Source organism: Ictidomys tridecemlineatus, chromosome 13 (genome assembly GCF_052094955.1).
Source record: "Ictidomys tridecemlineatus isolate mIctTri1 chromosome 13, mIctTri1.hap1, whole genome shotgun sequence".
NCBI classification, from domain to species: domain Eukaryota; kingdom Metazoa; phylum Chordata; class Mammalia; order Rodentia; family Sciuridae; genus Ictidomys; species Ictidomys tridecemlineatus.
The window spans coordinates 87,932,535-87,958,190 of NC_135489.1; the positions used below are offsets into that span (position 1 = coordinate 87,932,535).

Consider the following 25,656-nt stretch of genomic DNA (forward strand, 5'->3'; position numbering starts at 1 on the left):
TTCTGACGCACACTGGCCTCATGACCACATGCCCGAGGCTGGACAGGGCAGCACACTGACCTTGTGACCACACACCCGAGGCTGGACAGTGCAGCACAATAACCTCACAACCACGTGCCCAAGCCTGGGATAGGGCAGCAGACTGACCTCATGACCACGTACCCAAGGCTGGACAGGGCAGCGCACTGGCCTCACGACCATTCCCTGAGGCTGGACAGGGCAGCACTGGCCCCCTGTGGTGCTGCTTTGCAGGAATATGGAAGCTGATCCTTCTCATGTAATTTTCTTTTATACCTGAGCCTACAACCCATAAATTAAAAACTCAGCCTGCAGGGTCCAGCCCATTCTGCTGTCTACTAAAACCTCATCTTGTGCCCTGAGAGCTTTGACTACACCTAATGGACACAGACCCCTGGGAGCTGGGCCTCTTCCCAGGGCTAGTGTGGGGTTTATTGACAGTGGATGGAGTGGAGGGAGCAGTGTCCACCCACATCACTGCCCTCTGGGAATGTGTACATGACTTGCGACGTCCTTGATCAGTGCTGCACCTGCCCAACCCTGAGGCCCAACTTCTACTTAGTGTTGTGTCTTGGTTAAATTAAGCTTCAGAAGGGCAAGTGATTTAAAATGGCCACGGTCAGGGGAGAGGAGTGCCCGTTCCAACAGCCAGGTATGCCGAGAACCATTTAAAACCTTTTCAGTTCCTGTCCAACCCACATTACATACTGGGCTCCTTGACCATTAGTGTTCACAGAAAGGGGTCTTGGCCATTTCTTCCGGTTAAGGAAGGCCTGAAATTTAGTTTTTGAGCCCAAACAAAGATATTTTTCTTAATTTAAGCTAGTATCTTTAAGTTAGGAAGAAAAATAGTATTAGAAATCAAATATAATCTATCTTAGGGAGTCCTACTAGAAATTATCCTTTAAAAAACTTTTTTTTAGTTGTAATTGGACACAATACCTTCATTTATTTATTTATTTTTAGGTGGTACTGAGGATTGAACCCAGCACCTTGCATGTGCTGGGCAAGTGCTCTATCACTGAGCCCCAGCCCCAGCCCTGAGGTGATCCATTTTAACACCTCTAATTTGAATGTAAAAGATCCTGTAACAAGGCAGAATATTTCCTATCATTTCTGTACTATCATAATACACCATTACAGTTGCCAGCTTCCTCTGAAACATGAACACTGTGATCTACAGAGAGTCAAGGGCAAAGTGCTAACTGCAGGAGGCCGAGGCAGGGGGATTGCAATTTAGCAAGACACTGGGCGACTCAGGGAGACTCTGTCTCCAAATAAAAAAGGGCTGGGGATGTGGCTCAGTGGTTAAGCACCCTGGGTTCAATCCCAGTACCCCCACTCCCTCCAAAAATGTCAACTCTAAAATGATGTTGAACTAAGTCATTAAGTAGGAGGTATCTGAACTATTACAATGGAGATGTTTTCTTCTGTTAGCCAGCAGAGATGGGCAAGAATCTTCCAGTTCATGCCTGCATTCTATAATATCTACCAAGTTCTGGGTTAGTAGAGGTAAATCAAGCATTTAGGCAAAAGCCAGGCAAAGAGGGCACATTTCCATTAGTCCACTCACAGAGGTCGTGATCTCTCCCTGAGTTTCTTCTAATGAAAGTGCAACAGTGAGTTAGAAGATGCTTTTGCTAAAAGCACTGACTTTCTGTGTGGGCATGCAGATGCCCAATGGGCGATTAAAAGCAGGACAAAGCCTGGCATCTCTGATTGTATTTTGTAATTGTCTCCTTTATTATTTTTTTTTTTTTGGCACTGGGGATTGAACCCAGGGGTGCTTAACCACTGACCACACCCCGTGCCCTTTTTTTGTATTACATTTAGAGACAGGTCTTGTAGAGTTGCTTAGGGCCTTGCTAAATTGCTGAGGCTGGCTCTGAATTGTGATCTTCCTGCCTCAGCCTCTGGAGCTGGGATTGCAGATATGCACCACCATGCCCGGCTTCCTTTATTACTTTATTTTTATTTTTTTTAACACAATGTCTTTATTATTATTTTTTTTAATGTGGTGCTGAGATTCAAACCCGGGTCACGCCCGTGCCAGGCGAGCGCTCTACCGCTGAGCCACAATCCCAGTCCCCTTTATTACTTTAAACCTCTAGTTGGGTTCCTGCTCGGCCGGTTCAGGGCTTGAGGAGTGTCATACAGGTTGATGTGCTCTAAGTTTACCTGACCCTTCTCGTCCTGCCTTAAGACCCAGAACACCAGGCTAAGAGTAACCGAGGCATCTGCAAGATATGCAGAGACATCCAACTGCCAGCCTTTGTGACCTTTGGCTCTAGACCCTTGCAGCGGTGCCTGGACGTGTCCTGTCACTGCCCTAAACCTGCAGCCATCTTGGGTTCCAGGAACAGCACAGCCTCACAGACAGATGATGGAACCCCCCAAGTGGAGGCACTACCCCAGGAGAAGAACGGAGGCTGCCCAGCTCATGGGCACCCGGCTGCTCCCTCAGGTCTAGTAAGGACCTCTGCAGAGTCTCCATGCAGAACCAGACCTGAGGTGATGACCGACAGGACCATGGCGTGACCACACTGCCTGGGACACGGACCCCTCTGGGCCAGCTTGTGCTTGTTACTGCTGAGCTCCTGTCGGGGCCTGCAGGCAGCGCTGTGGTGCTGGACCCCACTCGCCTTCAACATGGCTGCGCTGATCAAAGGTCCTTTCCTGCTCTCCACCACTGCTTTTTCCACGTGATTTCTGGGGTGAGTGGTCAGGCCTGAGTTTTTGGGACCCCCAGAGCTGTGCCTCTGACCTAGAACTCCAGGAGCAGAAGGGTCTCCTCAACTGAGGGACGAGGTGCCGGCCGAGCAGTACCAATATTTTGGACAAGGGAGGCCTCTGGCAGATATCTCTTTGCAGGAACCACCTAGAAAGTGACACTAGTAGGAAATCAGAGCACATTGGAGGAGAAGTGTATTTGAGAGTAAGCTTGGGGTTAAAGAGAACTGAAAGCTAACTGAATTCCAACCAGGTGGACACGAAACTGTGAATTCCGCAATGTCAAGTGCGTGAACTGAAAGAAGGCAGCCCCTCACTCACTCAGGCCTCCTGCATCTCCTCTTCTCCCAGCTGCCACCAGGACCTTGCCTCTGCCCAGCTTCATTGCCCTGTAGCCCCTCCATCCCCTTTGGACACTTTCAAGGAAGAAGGAGATGCATGTGGTCAGGACGGGGTAGAGAGCTGTGTTCTGAGGACTTCCACACCAGGGAGCTCCCAAGAGGGGTGCCCCAGAGACCAAATAGGGTCTGCACCCCATATCCAACCCGCCAACAACTGCAAGTTGAAAATCCCATTAAAAAGGACATTGCCTCTGTCCTCAGCACACAGACACTCTCTCCCTGCCGTCATTCCCTGGACAGTAGAGTATGACCCCTGCTTATGGGCAGTCGCAGGGTCTTAGGTGTCAGAAGTCATCTAGTGATGGTTTGAAGTCTGCGGCAGGTTGTGTGCCGGTTACTGGCAGATACCATTCCATTTTATATAAGAACTTGAGCATCTGTGGGTTGCAATCTGAGAGGTCTGGGAGCTGGTTCGCTGAGGATCCTTCACTCATACCAGGTTTTAGAGGAAGAACCAGAAAGAGAAACTGACCTTTGAATCAATGTTTACCTTATGCTGAGTTTCTCACGTTAGGAAATCTGAGATGTCATCAAACACGTTCCATTGAGGGTAACACAGAGTTGCCTTTTTTGGCAAAACGCTGTCAAATCCTGTCTCTCTTAGAAGAAGATATATTTAGCCACCACATGTAGCTCAGCAGAGCCTCTGTTCCTTCGCAAATTACTGCCTGCCTCAGGGAGCCGGGAGGGATCCTTCCATTCCCTCCTCACAAGGTGATGCCCAGCTCAAGGATTTTACTCATATCAAGTAGAATGAGAAACAAGGGTACCCCTGCACCCAACTTCCTCTTGTGAGTAGCAAATGGAAATTCTGTGCTTAGATTTCCTTAGGTGAACATAATAATACAGGAGAGCTTCGACCTCAAATGTAGCTTTCGGTCGGTATCAGAGATCCTGGTGGATCTGCAGAAACAAAGGTATTGAATTGTAATCACTGATGCACATACTAGCTGAAGGAAGGACTTTCTTTCTTCCTTTTCAAATGCTTTCTTTGATAGGAAATTGTTAAAGAGTAGCTTCCTTATACCCTACACTGTTTCAAAGCTTTCATTGCATTTCTTGGTCTTGTGAACACATTCTCACTTTCTCCTGGGAAGAGGGACTTACATGATCTACTTCCCATTTCTCCAAGGCAGTCAACACTTCTGCTCTAAAGGAAGCCACATAGTAGGGTATATCAGAACCTCATTCTTTTCACTTTGTTTTGTTTTGTTTTTTGGTCCTAGGGGTGGTACCCAGAGTCTTATGTGCCAAGCATGCCTTCTACCACTGAGCCACATGTCCAGCCCTGAGAACTTTTCGTTTTTATGCCCGAATAATATTCCCTTATACAGCTGTGCTGTATTTTCATCAGTTGATGAATACTGTTTTCCCCCATTTTTGGCTATTGTGAAGCATGCCATGGTGAACAGATAACAGATAATGTACCAGATCTGGCTAGCTTCACAGAAACATTGATTTTGTTTATAGGAGAGTGATAAATAATGGTGTAGAGAAAGGCTAAGAAGCGCAGTTGTAATATGAAAATCCAGTTGTTAACAAATTCACGGCACAGCTGCTGTGGGGCCAGAGGCTGTTCTAGCACAGGACTCGAATTCACCTGAGCAGTCAGTAAGGTGCATTGGCCTAGCCAGAGTGGGGAGCTCACAGTCCCTGGTCAGACCCACACGTTCACGTTGTCTGGCTGTGAGAGGAAGGAAGTGCTGCTACGTGCCCCAGCATCTCATGTTGGTGAGCCGTCCCTGCGTCAGGCCCTGCGTGGGGAACGAGTCCCGAGCCTGTGGAAACAACCTGTCAATCACCTTCTCGAGTCTGAGATTTTAAGACATATATATGTTCACTATAGGACCACATCTCGCATCTGCATTTTTACTTTTCTTTCTCCCCTTCCCCTCTTAGAAGAAAGTGTGCATGGATGCGGACGGTTTAGGCTCTGCTCTGGGCAGCACCGTGGCACCCTGACAAGTCACCATCGTGGAAGGGGTCAGGAAAGTCCCTACTCCTGCAGAGCACTCTGTTCACTACTGCTGGGCCTTGGTGTTGGCCAGAAAGACCCTGGAACCAGGCGGACTTAGATGATCAGACGTCTCTAGATTAATGCTACCGATGTGTCCAAGAAAGCACACGATTCAGGGTCTTTTCTGTGTGCCCAGGATCACTAGCCATCTCCACGGCAGCAGCATTTCCATCACTCCAAAAAGAAACCTGGGCCCACTGGAGTGACCACTCGTCCGCTCCTACCCCTCACTGTTTCAAAGCTTTCATTGCATTTCTTGGTCTTGTGACCCCTATCTGCTCTGTCCCTACTCTGTCCCACTCTGGGCATTTCACAGCAATGATTATTTTTTCCTTTGGTGGTACTGGGCAGAGCCAGGGCCTCAAGTGTGCCAGGCAAGTGCTCTGCCCCGACTGCACCGCAGCCTGGACGTTTCATATACAAGGACTCAAACAACATGTGGCCTTTCAGTCTGGCTTCTCTGACTTAGCACAGCTGTTTCATCCATCAGTAGGATGCACGCACTGAAGGACAGCAGTGTCCTTCCCTAGGTGTGTGGCCGGCTCCTTCAAGGGGTGACATAGTGCCGCTGGTGGCTAGCTGCTTTGTCACCTGTTGGCCAGCCCCGGGCACATACGTGGCTGTCCCCATTCTTCCTTGCTGGAGCACTTGTCTGTGGGTTTCCATGTGGGTGTGAGCTGGCAGGTCCTGGGTGTCCACCAGGGGTGGGGCTGGGGGTCCCTTTCTGGAACGGCCATGCTGTTGGCCACCAGCGTTCCCCCAGCAGCAGGAGGTGCTCCACAGCCGCCCAGGCTGCTTTCAGCTGTTTGGGTTAGAGCCGTGGAGGAGGTCTGAAGTGGGGTTCTGGGTCCCTAATGCCCAAGGAGCATCTTCTCACGCGCTTCATGGCTATTTATACACCTCACTGGGGAGGGTCTACTAAGATGCGTCCTCTGCCGTTTAAAAGGTGAGGCATTGGTCTTTTTATGATTGAGTCATGAGAGTTCTGATAAGAGCTCCTACAACTCCATCGCCATGCAGTAGCCTGACATGGAAAGTCAACAAGAGTCACTTCAGAATCTGGGCCAGCGGCAGCCCTCTGACAATCCACCTGGTCAATCCACCTGGGGGCCGTGCTCGTCGTCTTTGACACTAGTGCCTGGCCCCACGTGGCCAGCATTGGAAGGTCACAGAATGCCGATGACACTTTACTCCAAAAGAGTCTCTCAAAATCTTCAGGTTTCAAATGTGAGATCCCGGCCACATCAAGTGGTGGTGTGGTGCCGTGGAGTCCTGTGTCATCTTGTGTGACTTTGAGTTCTCCTCTGCCTGACAGGATCAAAAATTCCTTGGGGTCGGTGTGAGGACTAGTATGTTAACTCAGATCCCGTGCCTGGAACAGCCCCTCCGTGGTAAGTTTCAACAAATACGAGCGCTCCTCTAGGTGCACGTGAAGCTGAGAAATACAGGACACGCCTCTTAAATTATTCTGAAACTGTATATTCGATGAGCAGTCGTAGTTAGTGGCTTTCCATCTGAGTTCCCTGGGCTCCTTGGAAGTGTTTCAAAGGATTCTGCAAACATTTGAAAATAACTGAAGAAACTCCTCACATATTCAAATGCCTTATCGGTCTGTAATTTGGGGGGACCTCCAATTTATTAGCTGTGCTACTATGTGACATTTTTCTAGAGACTTCGGATCACATACACTTACATGTTTTCTTTCTTCCTCCTACATTTTACCATAAGCATTTCAAACACGAAACAACTTGAAATAATTTCAAAGAAAACACTTGAATACCTTTTATCTAGATCCTGCCGTTATCATTTCACTGTATTATTATTATTTTTTTTTTATGTGCCTGCTGAGGACGGAATCCAGGGCTCTGCATGCTAAGCACGTGCTCTACCCCCAAGCCACGCCTGGCCCTGCTGGTTCTCTGTAGGACGCAGGCCCTGAAGGACAGCAGTTCCCCCCCTAGGAGCAAGACCTAGAAGGGACAGAGGTGCACAGCCTGCTCCTCTAACACCAGAGGGGCTGGAGCTCCCCTGGCAGGCCAGCTGCCCTCTTCCCAGGGGAAAACGCAGCCCACTCCAGGGCCGTAAATAGAATACTGACGGGATTTCACATTCCTGCTATAGGACTGCGAAGAGTTGTTCACGATGGTTAAAAACTCAACTTGGAAGAAAATTTACAATGATTCTCTTTTTCAAATTTCAGCATAATTTAACTTAAAACATTCCTTGTGGCTACAAGGAAAACAAAAATAAAATTATTTTATTTGCCAGAATACTTCCACACAGCCTCCTGCCCAGCAGGAATGAAGCGGTGTCAAACCTGGCAAAGGCTCCGCTCTCACCTCTGATCACTGGATTTCAATTTTGTTCCTATTAAAATTGGCTAAAGAGATCTTCTTGTTCACTTGCAATGAGCAAAAGGGTAAACAGAGCATCCGAGATACCCTGTATTCACTCCGATCCACTTGGACATATTTGTTCCAATAAAATACCACTCTGCGTTGGCACTTGCTGTGCATTTTGAAATGCACAGTGTGGCCACCACACCTTGGGGAGCTTGGTGCCTGCAGGCTGCAGAGGGACCCCAGCAGCACCCGGAGGCTGGGTGCTGGAGCAGTCTGGCTTTCCCCACACAGTTCCACTTCTGGGAACGTTGAAATTTACAGCTCGAAGTCATTGAAAGGCAGCTTTCTTTTGTTTGTTTTATTTTACTATATAAAACATGATGTTCACAGCTTTTTGCGTGAATCTAGCAACATACAGCAAATGGTAAACACCGTTAGAAGCTTGGTAAGATGTGCAAGGAAGAGGCTGAGGATTGAACCAGGCAACAAACGGGGTGGACTATACTCTTCAATCAAGGCAGTGTTTGTTCTGGGATATTTTATTTTATTTTTGGTACTGAAGATTCATCCCAGGGGGCTCTACTATTGAACTACACTCCCAGCCATTTTTTATTTTTATTTTGAGACAGAGTCTTGCTAAGCTGCTTAGGGCCTTGCTAAGTCACTGAGGCTGGCCTTGAACTTGTGATCCTCCTGCCTCAGCCTCTTGAGTTGCTGGAATTACAGGTGTGCACCACTTTACCTGGCTCAATATGAGGTATTTAAAACCACTTTTTACAAAAAAACGTTTGTGGTAAGTGGTGTCAAGAATTTCTTCTGCATGTGTCAATTTCTTCTGCATGTAGGAGTTTTCACATGAGGGTAGAAGAAATGAATACTCGCTGCAGGACTTACCTCTGAGATACCCAGTTCACCTGCTTTGCTTCGGCTGCTACCTTTGCTATTCATAAGTACAATGACAAAAAGACTAATTGTACTGCCTATAAGCAGTTCCAATTTTTTCAAATACAGAAAGTCTTGAAATAATGGGTAGAAATAAAGGCCAAAATAAGTGCCAAGAGGAATATGTATGTGTACCCAGGTAGTTGTTATGAAGTTAATGAATTTAGCGTATACTGTAATATATGTATTTAAAATTACAGTTTCTTTTATTTTAAAATAACCGACAAAAATAATGTTGAAGCTGAAATTTCATTGGTGTTAGTGATTTCCAGATTGTCCTGGAAGCCTAGTATTCCAGGACTTGCCAGCCCTCCGACTGGAGGTGGGGCCGCAGTGAACATGGTTATGGAGACTCCTGACAAGTGACAGGGACACCTGTAGCCGAAGAGTAACCTGATCTTTTCCCCTGATCTTTTCTTTTTTTCTGGAATATTCTCTCTGCAAGTATTCAAAACCAATTATTCAAATGGATGCGCTCCTGAGCAAGCTTACGTGGCTGAACAAAGCCCACGAACCTACCCAGAGCCGAGGCATTCAGAGTTACATCAAGCAAAGCCTGACTTTATGAAGCTATTCTGAAGATCCACGTTCTCTGGTTTTTCTCTCTCCTAAAATAGCTGTTTCCATGGCTACGTGATCACTCATTATTACACTCAGAGGAAGTGCATCTTGGGGGTGATTCAGTAGACTGGGTTATGATTTTCACAGCAGGACCTGGGAAATTCTGCATCAAATATGATCTCTGTTAATTTGCACTGCTTACGGCTTCAAAGACGCTCATTTTTACTGAAAGTACGAAATTTCAGATTCAGCCACATGATGGTTTCCACAGTCCTCTTGAGGCGGTCCCGGGGCTGGACGGAGCAGCTGGCTGGCTCTGTCCAACCACAGCCCCAGCTCAGAGACACTGCCTGGGTCAAGGGGGCCCAGCAACCTGGCCGGGGGCTGGTGTGAAGGACAGAGTCAGAAGTGAAGTGGCCCAGCCCCAGCAAAACCCATCTCCCTTGCCCCCCGGGAAGGGAGGACTGGACAGGGAAGGACAGAACCACTTCTCGACAGCCACTGAGTCACCGGCAGCGTCCTCGCACACGCAGCAGCCAGCGAAGACCTCATCAGCCTTTGACATCTGTGCTTTATGTGGCTTGAATCCCTGGGTGGTCGCCACCCACAGGCCTGGGGCCTGGTGCTGGGCGCTGCTGGTTGGCCTGTCTGAAGAACAGGCCTCAGAGGCAGGCACACCCTCCCTGCCGTGGGGAAGAGCACCCTGGGGAGCAGGAGGCCAGAGTGCGAGGCCAGCTTCGCTGAGTCCTCAACAAGAGGCGCCAGGCCCAACGTGACCACTGTGTTCCCGACACGCCCCTGCCTGAGCTCCCCCTCCTCCTGCCATCTTTCTTGTTAAAACTGAGATATAATTCACATAAGATAGGACACAATAACCCATAACCCCACACCCACCGCTTTGAAGCCTACAAGTCTGGTTTTAGGATATTCGCAAGGTCCGAGTTCGAGAACACGCCTGCTATCCCAGAGACCACAGACACTCAGCTTCCGCTCCCAGTCCCTGCACCACAACTCTCCCTCTGCCTCCGAGGAGGTGCCTCTGTGGACACTTCACACCCAGAGTCATCTACAAGTGGCCCTGGTGTTGCCTTCTGCACTCAGCACAGTGTTTTCAAGGCTCATCCATTCTGCAGAAGGTTTATCAGGACTTCATTCCTTTTTTGTTGGTGAATAATATTCCACGGTGTGGAATTTCATATGTGGTTTTTGTCCACCAGTCAGTCGATGGGTACGTGGGTTGTCTCCACTTCTGGCTGTGATGGATGAGCCAAGAACACGTGTCTTCGAGTTTCTGTGTCAGTATCTGTTTTTAGTTCTCTTTGGTGTCCACCTAAGGGAGCACTGCTGGATGCACAGGCGAACTGCCAGATTCTCCCGAGTGCCTAGCCGACGGCTTTGCCTCCCTAGCCCGAACAGGATCCTGACATCACCCAGCATCTGCTGTTCCTCAAGAGTCCCCAGGAAGCTGCGCCACAGGAGGCATGACCTCATCGGCCTCGGTACTGGCCCCTTTCTGGTGTGTCTGCAGGTGCAGTGCAGGCCTGTGGGGGACACAGCGCCAGCCCGCGAGGGACACACAGCGACTCAGTCACCCCAAGGTGCAGATTGGGTCTGCCCCAGAGCCACTTAGATGAGGGGAAGAAGGTGCGTGGAGGCTGTGTGGGGAGGACGAGCAAGTGCAGAGGCCCAAGCATTTCTGAAGGCTGTGGTCAGCACTGCCCGCCAGCAGTGCACAACTAGGGACTCTGCCAGTCCAGCTGCAGCCACATGGACAATGTTTCCATCAATGCCAGACGCAGGCAGGAGTGGCCCCGAGGTGACAACGGAAAAATGGTCTCCACATCAGTGACCTGGCCGCTGCCTGGTGTCCCAGCACAGTGCGGGCCTCGCGATGGCGGTGGGACGACCTGCCAGGCACCCCTGGGGGCTCGCATGTCCACCACACCGTGCTCTGCTGTCATTGCTTTGGAGCACAGTCCTACTCACAGAGAAGGACATCTCGGTAACACGGTTGGCCATGTTCGGATGGCCAGCTCCGAGCACCCTGAGCCCATTGTGCCTCCCAGTCGCATGGTTTTCTCTCGTGCTTGATTTAACCTCAGCTGTGTTGAGCACCATGCGCCTGGAGCTGTCTGCCCACCTCGAACACAGCCCAGGGGTAGAAGGCCAGGCAGTCGGGTTGCGCGAGTGCACCCCAGGACATTTGCACAGTGGTTCTCAGCACTGTGGCTAGGTGACCCACGACTGCATTTCCAGGTGCGTGCACTGAGCACTGGCTTCTGCAGAAGACCCAGCCCGGAGCCGGGCTTCAGAGCTGAAGGAGACTCGTTCCCGGGGATCAGAGCGTGATGGGCTGGACAGCAGGCGTGAGGATCGTGGCCCCAGGCTGCGGAGAGCTCGGTCCCTCTGCTGATCTGCCTGGCACCTCCCTCCTCTGACCCAGTGCAGGAGGTGGGAGACGGACACAGGTTCTACTTGAACGTTTGGTTTGGCAACTTGAAGGATTTGGCAGCTACACACGGGTCTGGCGGAGTGACTGAAATGCCACCGGCTTCTGAGCTCTTCCTCCCTCAACCCCAGAACCGAGCACAGAGGAGACTCAAGGCAATTATCAAGAGAGAAGGTTCTGGACCATCGTGATTCCCTCGTGCATTAACAGGGATAAGACGAGGGAAGGCGGAGAAGTGAGGAGTAATCCAGGATCCCCAGGTCTTGGTGTGGGGCTGGTTCCCGTGGTTCTGCCTGGTCGGGGACAGAGGCCAGGACGGAGGCCAGCACGGAGGCCAGGACAGAGGCTCGGGCTGAATGTGTTTTATTCCTGACAAGCCTGGAAGGTCTGGGCCTGAGGCCGGGAGCCTCACCTGCAAGGCCTCCTCTATCCGTGGCTTCCTGCGGTGTGAAAGGCCAGGACTGAGAGAGTGAGGTGGCATCTGTGACGGGGCAGCCGTGACCCCACGGCCCTCAGTTTCTGACCCCTGGGCCTTGGTTTCTGTGCTGGTGACACATGAGCGAGAGGCAGAGCTTCTCTGGGGCTTCCTCTGCGCTGGGCACTCTTGATGGCTTTGATAACTACTGACTGAATCCTACCAGGGCCAACTGGGCACAGACGCCATGGTCCCTCCCACTGAAATAACCTGCCCCAAGCCCCGCGTGGCACCCCCGGGAGCCAGGGCTGAACCCGGTTGTCACACTCAACCTTATATTCTCATTTTCTATTTAAAGCTGAATCATCGATTGTACCACCGTGGTGATGCACGAGTAAGCAGTCTGTTCATTTTCCTGTGTGTGTTTAAAAAGATTCCAGTGTGGGACTGAGTGGCACTCTGATTTCCCCGCCAGTCTGTGCTCAGGGCCCACGGGCACAGGCCGACAAAGCACCTGGAGGCAGTGCACAGGGTGAGCGTCCCCATGGTGACGGGCTGAGCCAGTAATGCCCCGTCCACCCCCCTGGGCCTTAGCACCCAGTTCTGCCATGGCTTCTAAACGACTGGAAGGAACTACCGCCTGAGCCAAGCCTCTGCTGACCCCCATGACATCTCAAGCTGCCCTCGAGCTCTGCAGCAAACCTCCTGCAGCAGCACAGGAGGAGAGACCCAGTGGGCGGCTGCTGGTGGTGGGCAGAGCCCCATCAGTGGATGGATTAATATTCTATGGGGAAGGAGTCAGCTTTCAGGGAGTTCAGCCCCTTCTCACGTCTGCTTGCTTTTCTTTCTGCCACGAGGCCCTTGATGGCACAGACCAGATGCCATTGCTTCATCTGGTGATTTCTGGCCTCCAGAACCATAAACCAAAACAAACCTCTTTCCTTTATAAGTTACCCAGTCTCAGGTATTCTGTGACAGCAACAGAATGGATGATTCTCTCTGAGCTTCAGGCTCCTATAACAATGGCCTGCTTGAGGTCTCCACTCTCCATCCCTTTGGCATCTCAAACTTAAAATGCCCAAATCAGAGATCCCTATCCCCCCACCATCCCACAGACTAAATCTCCCAGGCTTCCCCATCTCAGAAAATGGCACTGTGCTGCCCAAAACCCTTTCCTCGTTTCTGCCTCTCGGCTCCCAGTGTGCAGTTCCACACTGACCCGAGCCACTCCATGGGCTCTGCCTCCTCCATTTTATTCTCCCCTCTCCAGTCAAAGCCACTCACTGCACTGGAAGAAAACCAAGTTCCTCCACATGGCCTCAGCCCTGAGGGCCTGGCCCTGGCCCACCTCTCCCTTCAGGTGGCCACTCTTCCTCTCCCATCCATGCTGCTGCCTCCAGCGCCCACTCCTGCCATGACCCTTCCCAGCGCTTGCAGGCGGGACCTTGCTGGGTGCCTCATGCCCACCCCCATGGAGCCTGCACCTCTGCAGGGAGGAGGGCGCGGTGCCACAGGCTGCTTGCTCCTTGGGATCAGCACTCACGGTGCAGGTTCCCGAGGGCCAGTCCCGGGGCCTAGGCTGAGAGGCTCTGAGCTCTTTGCTGTCCAAAGGGCCACATGAAACAAGTGTCATGTCCCCTGTTTGTGATCAGAGCAGCAGACACTTGTAGAACTTCTCGTCATTGGACAGTCTCCTGGGGAGCCTCGCTGTCTAACAGTAACAGAGTGTGTCTAAAAACCGCACCAGACATAGAACATAAACATTTAGGGAAAAGTAAGGAGGCCACCTGCATCAGGCGTCCTCTCATTACCGGTTCCCCCTCAGGTGCTTATTATGTCAGTTACCAGCTGGATCACTAACGAGGTGGCCGCGTCACTTTAAGGGTCTGGCCTTGATCATGGGTGTTGGTATTATTTTAAAATTTACTTTGGAGACCCCCTGCTCCAAAATGAAAACATAATGAGCCCCTGGCTCACGTCCATCACACTTTACAAACATGCCTGCCACCCCGTACAGAAGGGAAGAAGTGACAGATTGACCGCACCATGAGGCCGAGCCAGCACAGCTTTCTGCTCCTGCTGGGCCTTCTGCTCCGCCTGCCAGACACACCCCTCCACCACGAGGCTGCCCTCGGCCCCTGGCCCGCCCCCCAGCTCCCGCCGCAGCCCGGCACTTACTACTGTGCGCAGTCGATGAGCTGGTACTCGTTGGACCTCTCGAAGCAGGCCTTGACGCCCTCGTCGTCCCAGAGCTTCTTCACGTGGTCGAAGAACTCCTGGGAGAGAGAGCGCAGGTGAGAAGGCGCCCACTGCCGCCTCCAACGCCAAGGTGCTACCTCGTGACAAATCTGCCCCCCGCCATGCTGCCAACGTCTGTGGTTCCAGAATGTTCCCCCAGATGGAATCCAGAAGCACAAAATGCCGTCACTATCTAAAGTTCCGGGCACTCAGGATGAAGGAGGTGAGTGGCCACCTCAGCGTGGACACAGGCTCAGGTTCTGTCTCGGCAGCTTCTCCTTCAGCCCTTCCCTGTGAGCCGCCAGCACAATGGACGCGGTCCACTTAGGGTAAAATCTGGCCACTAAGTCCATAAGACTGAAACCTTTAAATTTACCCTTTTTGGTGATAATACGTGTGTGTGTGTGTGTGTGTGAGTGTGTGTGAGTGATTTTCCGTTCACCCCAGAGCCAGGAGGGCCATGCTGATCTCACCCACCAAGGCAAGCCAGACCCCCTGAAAGCAGAGCGTTTCTTATCTGGAGGTGGGGGCCCACTTGTGAAGTCCCCTCCCAAGTTACCCAGGCTGAATGAACCAGAGCCTGGCGCAACTGAACACGTTAGGTGTGCCCTTCCCACCTTGGCACCTGACCCCTGCTGGGACCCCAGGAAGCACAGGACCACCTGTGGTCTGTGTGCAGGGGTTGAGGCTGCAGCCTTTCCTGCCTCCACCTCCAGCAGATGGCCAAGAATCAATCCTAAGTTCCCTGGGGGACAATAAGGGTTTGCTACATGTTCTTAGCCACAGTTCCATTCAAAAGTGGGTCCAGGTATTGTGAGGCAGCCTACTACTTAGGAGGGGAGGAGGAGGGGGAGGAGGGGAGGAGGAGGGGGAGGAGGGGAGGAGGAGGAATGAAGGAAAGATGAGGGGGGGGGAGGAGAGGGGAGTAGGAGGGGGAGGAGGGGAAGGAGGAGGAGAAAGAGGAGGAGGGGGAATGAGGGGAAGATGAGGAGGAGGGGGAAGGAGGGGAGGGGGAGGAAGGGGGAGGGGGAGGAAGAGGAGGGAAGGAGGAAGATGAGGAGGAGGAGGGGGAGGAGGGGGAGAAGGAGGAGAAAGAGGAGGAGGGGGAATGAGGGGAAGATGAGGAGGAGGGGGAAGGAGAGGAAGAGGAGGGAAGGAGGAAGATGAGGAGGAGGAGGGGGAGGAGGGGGAGAAGGAGGAGAAAGAGGAGGAGGGGGAATGAGGGGAAGATGAGGAGGAGGGGGAAGGAGGGGAGGGGGAGGAAGGAGGAGGAGGAGGAAGAGGAGGGAAGGAGGAAGATGAGGAGGAGGAGGGGGAGGAGGGGAAGGAGGAGGAGAAAGAGGAGGAGGGGGAATGAGGGGAAGATGAGAGGAGGGGGAAGGAGGGGAGGGGGAGGAAGGGGGAGGAGGGGGGAGAAGGAGGGAAGGAGGAAGATGAGGAGGAGGAGGGGGAGAAGGAGGAGAAGGAGGAGAAAGAGGAGGAGGGGGAATGAGGGGAAGATGTGGAGGAGGGGGGAAGGAGGGGAGGGGGAGGAAGGGGGAGGAGGGGGGAGAAGGAGGAGATAAAGGAGGGCGAGGGGAGGGGAGAAGAAGAAGTAGTAGTAGAAGAAGAAGAAACCAAAAGGATGATATGAAATCAAGAATAAGACCCTGTGTTTGAGCCTTAACGGCCTCCGATATCTCCAACTCTCACTTCCTAGAATGAAGAGCCATCTTTTGGGTTAGGAGCTGTATCTCTCTACCTGTCTATCAGGTCACCACCGGCAAATCCAAAGTCCCCACAGTTGAAAGAGGAAGAGCCGATCTCTGCCAGAGCCCCTGCTTATATCTTGTCTCCCTGGGCTTAGGCTTCCCTTCTGGAACGTTCCTCTGCTGTTTCCCTTATTCCAGGAAAGGCATTTGTAGCTTCCTTACAAATCCTCCTCCCCCCCCCCAACACACACACACAGACACACACATAGCAGCCACTGTCTGGGAAGAGGGTCCTGGAAGAGACCCAGAACCCTGCATCACAGTGACAGGCACCTCCAGTCGCCAGCGCTGGGGCACCTGAGTTCTCTCCACGTGGCGGACTACAGATAAATGACCACTGGACCTCAACGTAGGAACCACAGTACACACAGCTAGAAGTCCACACAAGGATGGTCCACTATGATAGGTTTCCAAATGGCGATAAAAACGAGTGTCCACGGTAGGAGCGAGCAGCCAAACCCGGGCAGTAAGAAGAGACGGGCCCCTTCGTCTGGTTTCCAGACATCCGGAGAGGCCGGGAGGAGGGACAGGGGTACTTGCAAACCAACGTCCCGCTCTCCGGGGTCCCCAGCTGCTCAAGTGGGCCTCGGTGGGCCGCCCCTGCCCACCGGCCACTCGAGTGACCGTCTATGGGGAGGGCCTGGACCTGAAGGTGGGGGCAGGGGCTGGAGGGGATGAGAAGCCCCCGCAGGTCAGTGCTGTGACCCCGCCCCATGCGGCCCTCCTCCCAGGCAGTGGATGAACTGCCCTCCAACCAGGTCCAGGCGTGTGGACCCCTTAAACAGGGGGCGGCCGCTGCAGGCAGCGCTGGCCTGGCTGGAGGTGGCCCGGGTGTGGCGGGCCAGCACGGAGGCAGGGCTCCTGTCCCCGCTCAGGGCCCACTGGGCTTCCCAGCCCGGTAACTAGGAGCCGCGAGGGAACACGCCCCGCAGAGCTCCCCGGCCTGGGCTCTGCTCAGCGCCTGTTCCAGGCGGCCGTTTCCTTCCCAGCACCCGCTCCTGACTCGCTCTGCATCCATGTCCTGGACCTGAGAGTGAGATCCTCGTTGGCACCACGTCCTGCCCTTGAGTTCTTAGGCGGGTCTTATTTTGTTGAAGGCCCTGAGCACCATATTCGAGCACACATGATTTCCTTTGTTTCTCCCAAAGATGGAAGAGGTAGATGGTCTTCTCTGTGCTCAGAGAAGCTGAGCTACTCAACCAAGGGCAAACAGCTGGTAATGGCAGGATCTGTCTTATTCCACAACCTGGGTTCGACATGTCCACCACCCACACTACCACCCTTCATGAACCCAGGAAATCACCTTCTGTTCTCTAGTTTCTGACCAGAGTTCTTTGAAGTCACTATTAATGTGATCTAGTAGACCCACTCAACAGGATACCCGCGTACAAGGGATCCAGGAACTAGCTGAGGCACCAAGTGGACATTCAGGGGGTTCCTGGAAGCTCCACAGAGCTGGGCAACCTAGATCCTTCCACAACTCAGGCCTACGAGTTCAGTTCTGGGGTAGGTGGTCACCCTATCCTGCCTCAAGGGACACCCACAGGGAGGCTGGACATGCAGGGTTCTGCCTGAAACCTCCAAGGCAGAATGCATGGGATGTGTTCTCACAGCAATAGTGGAATAAACAGGAGCACTGTGACTTGAGACTCATCTTGTTTTTCCAGCAGAAGCTTCTGCTGGAAGTTTCTTTTAGATAAATGCTCTGGATAACACTAAAGAAAGCAGCAGCAATCTCTCTGGGCTCTGGCTCACTGGCTAATGCTCGTGGGTGCTGATGGAGGACTTGCGGGGTCTTTGGGATACCACGTGTGTACTTTTAGGGTTCTGAAGTCTTTGTCGGGCCTGCTGCTACTGCTATGTCAGTGCATTGACTAGAGAAAGTTTCAAGCTTATGGAAGTAGAGAGGATAAACCCCGGGTGCCCTTCAGCCTCTGCGTCTGTGAACACAGCTTTCTTTAAAATCTGTCTCGTCCCCCTTAGCCTACACCTTCCTTGTGTTCAGCGGATCTCTGAAACTGTATCATTGCATTTCAACATTATTGCCAAAGGATTCAGACAGCCCAATACCACTGTTTCCACCAAAACCACACAAACCAATCAAGAAAGGTTCTTTAAAGTCACTACATGTTCAGTCAGTCAAACAGCTTCCTTAGCTGTAAGCTGGACATGTGGCCTGGCTGGCGAGGTTCCAGTGGGCCTCGTGCCCCTGGAGGTTGTCTGGAGCAGAAGGCTGCTGAGAACTGCAAAGGCAAAGAGAATGCTCCCTTCCTGTCTGAATTCCAGAACCAGGAGTGGGGGGGGTTGCTGGGCAGAGCCCTCCTACCCACCCCTCTCCCCACCCCTCTCCCCAGAACTTGTAGCCCCTTCTCCAGGACTTCTCTCCCTTGTTAAGGTGGCACAGAAGCTCGGAATCACACTGGCTCTTTGGGGGGTGCCATTTCTTTTCTGTGATGCCTCTGCACACAGAAAATCAAAGCTGTCACTAAGGGCTGGGGTGGGAGAGCACATGGTGTGTGTGTGGGGGGGGGGTGGAGAGAGACGCTGTGTGTGTGTGTGTAATGCGGGGGCCCTTGGTTTGATCGCAACACCCCCCACACCCCATCTCTCTCCACCAACACACACACACACACACACACACACACACACACCCCATCTCTCTCCACCAACACACACTCACACACCTATCTTTCTCCACCAACACACACTCACACACACACCATCTCTCTCCACCAACACACACACACTCCCCATCTCTCTCCACCAACACACACTCACACACACACCATCTCTCTCCACCAACACACACACACTCCCCATCTCTCTCCACCAACACACACACACACACACCATCTCTCTCCACCAACACACACAAACACACACACACATACACACACACACCTATCTCTCTCCACCAACACACACACACACACCCCATCTCTCTCCACCAACACACACACACACCCATCTCTCTCCACCAACACACACACACACACCCCATCTCTCTCCACCAACACACACACACACCTCTCTCCACCAACACACACACACACACACACCCCATCTCTCTCCACCAACACACACACACACCCATCTCTCTCCACCAACATACACACACACCCATCTCTCTCTACCAACGTACACACACCCCATCTCTCTCCACCAACACACACACACTAAGTTGTGGAGACTGGCCTTGAACTTGTGATCTTCTTCCTTCATACTCCCGAATCCCTGACTACAGGGGAACGCCACCTTGCCCAGTTTAAAATTAGGTAGTTTTAAATTCTCCAGCTTTGTTTTTCTGTTCTAACATTGTTTTAGCTATCGCAAGGTCTTTTTAATTTTCACATACACTTTAGAATTACCTTGTCAGCTTCCATAAAAAAGCCTGCTGGTATTTTGATTGGGATCACATTGACTCTCTAGGTCATTTTGGGGAGAATTGTCATCTGAATCATGAATCTTGTAATCCATGAACATGGTGTGTCTATGTATGTCTTATTTAAGTCTCCCAATATTGTTTTGTACTTTTCAATGTATAGATACTTTAGATCTTTGGTTACTAAGGCCAGGTGCAATGGGACACACTTGTAATCCCAGAGATTTGAGAGGCTGAGACAGGAGGATCACAATTTCAAGGCCAGCCTGGCCAACTTAGTGAGGCCCTGTCTCAAAATTAAACCGGCTGAGAATGTAGCTCAGAGGTAGAGCATCCCTGGGTTCAGCCCCAGTACTGCAAGGAAAAAAAAGTCTTCCTAAGAAAACTTTTTGGGGTGTTTTTTTGAATGCCCATGTTTTAAAAATGGCTGGTACATAGAAACAGTGATCCCTGTGTTTGGTCTTGTCTTTTGTAAACTGCTAAGTTTACCCATAGTTCTAGTATTTCCAAAGGCATTTTCATCCTGGGGAGGAATTAGAATTCCATGGGGCTCTGAAGTATGGGGGGGCTCACCGAGGGACCCCTCAGCACCACAGCCAGCTCTCCTAGTCTTTGTGACTCTTACACTTCATTTTTAAAGATTCCCAGAGCTTCTATCTTTTGTTCCCAAGCTGTAAGCTCACACACAACCATGATAAGTCTAAAGTTTCAGTGATCAGATCCATGAACCACAGTGGAGAATTAAGTCTACCCTGTTGTTATGGGAACATATAATTTTCCTTAAGTTATCTTTTTTTTCCACAAAATTATTATTTTTTTTTTAGCTTTTGAGACTTTTCTTTTTGCAATACTCCCACTCCTACCCCTAAGATCCTCTCTGTAACATCCTAATTCTCGGAGAAAATTGTGCAATCACACAGCATGCCAAAGACACTCAGTAGAGAAACTTATTTGTGTGGGAATAGAAATACAATAATTAGATATTTTCATTAGGGGAAGAGACTCCAAGAATCACGACTTTAGACTTTGCTCCCAGACAAGGTGCTAAGTTATCTGACAAAACCCCCAGAGCATCAAGCTGGGATTACATAACATTTTAAGGTATTATTCTCCTCCTCGGTCTTCTCAGTCACTGTGGGTCTCTCTGCTTTGTGTGCTGCAAGGCAGAATGGAGAAAGGGGGTTCCCTCCTTTGAGGAGTGAGGTTGAATTCAAAGAGAAGGTTGGCATCGGCGGGTTTGTGTTCCTGCTGAGAAGCACAGGGTCGAATGGGGGGGAGTCATAAAATAGTATGGGGGTGGACTTTGGTGTCTGAGGGCTCCGTTCAGTCCCAGCTGTGTGTGTGGGGGGGTTCTTTGTGACTTTGGAAACTCAGTTTCCCCTCCTGTCTGGGGACAGCATGGAGAAGACAGTTTATCTGGCAGGTGGTGCAGTAGCAGGCTGAGCAGGTCACCACTCACAGAACTCTGGGTAGATGGGGGCGACAGGCGGCGGGCACAGAAGTTGAAGGGAGAGCAGAGGTCAGCAGGGGCTCAGACCTGGGCCCTCTGCACCCTGGGCACGGAGACGCTCCAGGAACATGGCCTTGCCGCTCTGGTAGCGTGTGGCAAGGCCCACATTCCAGCAGCCTGAGAGGACACGCAGAGAAGAGGCGGGAGTCCTGTGGCCTGGTAATGGACCACCTGCAGGGCGTCTGTGTGAGGGACAGAGGGGCGAGCGCGCTGCCTTTGGCTGGACTCCCACTGCCTCCTGCAGACTGCTGCGCTGGCCATGCCTCAGGCCCTTCTGGAAGGACTTGGGCACTAGAGCCAGGCCAGGAGCGAGGACCAGACGAAGCCTGTCAACGGGAGGGCGGCAGAGTCCCCTGTGCAGACTGCAGGGACTTTGGGATGGCCTGGAGGTCCCTTGCTGTAGACTGAGCCTCCAGGCCCCTGGAGACCCTGGCTGAGCTTTCAAAGGTGGTGACAGGCTGGGACCCATCCAGCCCTGCCCAGCCCACTGTGACCTCCAGCTCACACCTGCCAGTCACCCTACTGGGAAAGGCCAGGGGACCCTGTGGAGCAGTCGGGTGGAGCCAGGAGGGACAGTGTGGGCACAGGCCATGATCTCTGTCTGCCAGTGGACAGGCCACACCCCAAGAGCCAGCGGGCAGCATCCTCACGGGAGGTATCCTCTTGGAAGGGCCGAGAGCAGGTAGGCACACGACCCCCCGGCTGTGTGGGCCTCGCTGTGCCCAGGAGACCTGACACGGGCTCCTGTGGGAGGACAGGCTCGACCCTGAACTCGGAGCTCCAGAAGTTGGTCCGTGGTGGGCCAGCTCCCTTGCCCTGGGCCCAGGACGAGGCAGAACGTCCTGGCGCAGGGTATGGGAAGGACACCTGCTCAGCTCACAGCAGCCAGGAAGCAGAGCAGAGCCAGGGACAAGACCTGCGCTCCTCCAGGGCTCGATGCCCGTGACCTTCCTCCTCCAGCCACACCACCCCTCCAGTGGACAACCCTGAAGAGGCGAAGCTCCCTGGTCTGGTCACCTGGCCTCTGAACGCCCCTGCACTGCCCGACACAGGAGCTTTGGGGGGACGTCTCGGATGAGGATTTTTGGAAAATCTGCGCATGGATGGGAAGTCATCGGGGCTGCGATGAAGGGGATCCGACCTCTGCCTTGGGGACAGGAATGCGGGGTGCAGCACAGGCCAGTCTGCAAGGCGCACCTGGGGAGCACAGGGGCGATGGGCTTGGAAAGAGGCCGCCGGGCTCCTGGCCGGACGATCAGAGGTGTCCGGAGGGACTGGACCTGGGTGGGTTGGGGCCAAAGACGGGTGAATTTGGGGAAGGGTCTTTGTGTGGCTGATGGTTTAAGTCCTATGCTGAAAGAAGGCACTGGGGGTGAATAAGGAAGAAGGGACAGTGGGACCCTGAGACCCTGGGACGTGGAGCGCGGGTCGGAGGAGAAGACTTAGGAGAAGACACCGAATGTCCCACGAAGCCAGAGCCCACGTGGGGCTGGGCCACGGCGAGGTGGGATCCCACACACCACAGGTCACAGTGGGGCACACAAGGACACCTCCTTCAGTCAGCGACTCCAGTCAGAAACCAAGGGAGACTTCGGGGCCCGCATGGCATACAAGGCCCTCACAGAAGACGGGACTCTACTTGTCCACCTTCTAGGGCCAGACGACGAAATGGGCAGCAGCAGTGGGGGCTGGGCCAGGCACAGAAGCACGAGCTTTGGCTCCTCGCCTGTTTCGCTAACTTGACTCTTACTATCAAGAAAATGCCATTTTCTTGTCAGGCGATCTGCAGAGTGGACGGACGAAGGCGTCTGACAAATTACAGGAAATAGGAACGTTGTTCTTGTCATCTTTTTCTGAAACTAGATTTTATTCCTACCACAAGGAAAACGGCCCTAACCTTTCAGGGAAGCAGGTGGCCAAGTTCGCATTTGAGAAAACAGAAGCTTCAACAGGGCTGTGCGTCGCGTTGGTGCTGGCTAAGGCTGTCCCGAGGACCTGGGCACTGCTTACCCTCTGACCACATGGGGTTCCCCCCAAAGAGCCTTCTACTCACAGATGGCAGAAAGCTCCCCACATCCCCACTGGGGTGGACCTGAACTCCCTGCGGCCAGGGCTGACCTCTGGCTCCCCCAATCTGCTCCGCTGCAGCCCCAGCATCTCAGTGGAGGGTGCCGTGGTTTTTCCAGTGGCTCAGGCCAAACCATGAAGCCAGCCTGGACGCTCCTCCTCCTGTCATGTTGGACGTGTCTCCTTTCCGTACTTGGGAACCTCCAGACACATGTCACGTGCCCTACCTGGTCTCTTCACTTCCACCAGTGTGGGCTGGCCCAGTCCCTCCCCTGGCTCCACCTTCTCCAGGGGGATCCTGGTCACCGAGGACCCTTCCTCTTTGTCCCTTCCCCACCTCCTGTCCAACCTGGCCACCTCCTCATCCTCCTGGCTCCCTGCTCCAGCCACAGAGGGCACTTCCTCTGTTTCCTGCTCCCGGGGTGCTCCCACCAGGGCAAGGCCTTAGCACTTCCCCCAGGCACAGCCCCTCCTTAGTTCAGCCCTCCCGTAGCCCCTCTCTGACCACCCTGTTCCAGGCCTGGCCTGCTCCCATTACTCATTCGCCTTGGACGTGTCTGTTTCTAAAGCTGGGGGCGGGGACTGGGGGCGTACCTGTGAAGTTCCCTTATCTCTGACCTCTCTGCTACACAGCAGGCCCCACCAGGTGTTTCTCCTTTGCTCTCTGACCCTGACCCTGACAAGCACTCACCATTGTTCTGGGCACATACCCGGGGCACAGTGGACGACCGTCTCAGAGCGAGTGGATGGGAAGCTTTGCCGGGAGCTGTCCCTCTCTGTCCTCTGCTGAACGGCAGGGTCTGTCACTTCAGAGCTGAGCTCCTGTGGTCGGACACTCACGCCAAGTCTCAGTTGGTGACCTGACTGGTGGGGCTGTGCGTTTTGACACTCCCTGGCCTGTTCACCAGGGCTCTTCTCCACGGTGACTTAGAGACTCCTGGAGTCCCGGAGCAGAACTGGCCTCTGGAGTTCATGGGCAGCTGATGGGCAGGGGAGGGGGATGCACTCTCCTTTCCACACAGGCTGTGGCCCCTTGGGGTCTCAGCTGTGGCAGAGCCGGGAGGAGCAGTGACGTTGTCAGTGCAGTGTCATTGAGGATACCTCGAGGACAGTGACCCAGGCAGTGGGTGGCAGAGGACAAGTTCGACTTGCCCTCAGGGCCTGGGGTGACCTCTGCCAGGATTCAGCCCCTCCTCTCCACCGGCAGCACTCTGCCCCCAGGGTGCCCATGGGGACTGGCATTCCTGCCTGCTCAATCCTTATTTTTGACCTCTGCCAGGACGATCTGCAATACCTGGGCTCATCTGTCGCCTTCACACCCCCCACAGTCCATCCCAGGAGCCCAGTCACTGGCCACTGCAGGGGTTGGAGGAACACCTGCTGCCGTCACTTCATCTCTCTTCTCTCGTTCTGTCCACCAGCCCACCTCCCTTCCTACCTGTCATCCTGTCACCTATGCAAGTGTGACATAAGCACGTGGGCAGATGGACACAGCCTCACACACCGCCGTCCATCCATACCTGTGGGTTTGACATGGGTGGATTCCACAGCCACAGGTAGAATATTCTGGGGGGAAAGGGCTGCATCTGCACAAAACACGCACAGACTTTGTTCTTGTCATTGTCCCTAAACGATATGGTATGACGACTATTTATATAGGACTTGCATGGCATCAGGTAGTCTAAGCAACCCAGAGATGATTTAAAGCATCTGGGAGGATGGTGTAGGTGACGTGCAGACACTGTCTGTTTTATATAAGGGACTGAGCATCTGCAGATGCTGACATCGGGTGGGGAGTCCTGGGACTCAACCCTTCACTCTCTCTTGGCTGTGTGCCATGACACCAGTTCACTGTGACCAAAGGCTGTGAGCTTTCCGTTTTCTCCCCTGTGGGCCTGTGTTATTATTACTGTTTTAAGTTACATGCCACATCGGGACAGACTCATTTCTCTCTGTTTTTCTTTTTTTGTGATGCTGGGGTAAACCCAGGGCCTTGCATGTACCAGGCAAGCACTGAGCTACACCCCAGTCTGGATATACTGCTAAACTCAACAGGAAGCTTGTTTCTTTGACAACCCTGTCCAAAATGGTGACAGAAAGAGAATATGAAACAATCAAGTTTGGTCACTCACTGTGTAAGACATTTTGTAAATGGTGGGCGCAAAAGTGTCCCAGAAGATCACACTGCCCAGTGACGTCCTAGGTGCTTGACCTGTCCAAGTCCACTCTATGATATTCACACACAGTAGAAAATGTCTGACAACAAAATTTTCAGAAAGTATCTGCATCCTCAACACTATATGATACAATTCAAGAAGGGAAGCTTTCTATACTATAAACAAAACATTTTCTTCTAACCATCAAGGAGAGTTAAAATTACATCAGTCCATAAAAAATCAACCAACCAAATAAACAAACAAAAAACCCCAAATTAAACAATATAATAACACAAATTAAAAGGTTTAAAGACATCTCTATGCTATTCTAGTAGGAATTTATCCTCAGGGGAAAAAATCAGAGGGCTGTAAAAGCCATACACACATTCAGTATAACATAATCACAATTAAACGTCTTCAATGGGGAGTTTCTCAGTGAGTAACGGGATACTCACAAGGAATAAATAGTACGTAGCCATCAAAAGTCAGGCGGTACAGGCGTATTGAAATGACAACAGCTTTTAATATGTTTAAAAAGCAGTAATGAACAACAAGCAGATTTGAAATCGGTAGCCATGCTAGGATTGCGATTTGATTTAAAATTGTCCCCTTCAGGCGGACGGTGGGGGCTCTCCCAGATGTCTATAGTGTCTTTCTCTGGGGGCCTGGAGCCATGA

At 52.4% G+C, this 25,656-nt stretch overlaps 1 protein-coding gene across 4 annotated transcripts in view; it reads right to left on the reverse strand.

Annotated features, from left to right (window-relative positions):
- The window catches only part of Gnal (G protein subunit alpha L), a 123,049-nt gene that overhangs the window by 30,123 nt on the left and 67,270 nt on the right, over window positions 1-25,656 (reverse strand). For all 4 annotated transcript variants that reach the window (XM_078030436.1, XM_078030433.1, XM_078030435.1 and 1 more), the window contains one exon: window positions 14,054-14,151. In XM_078030436.1, coding sequence (XP_077886562.1) covers window positions 14,054-14,151 — 98 coding nt within the window. The remainder of the gene's footprint in view (window positions 1-14,053; window positions 14,152-25,656) is intronic.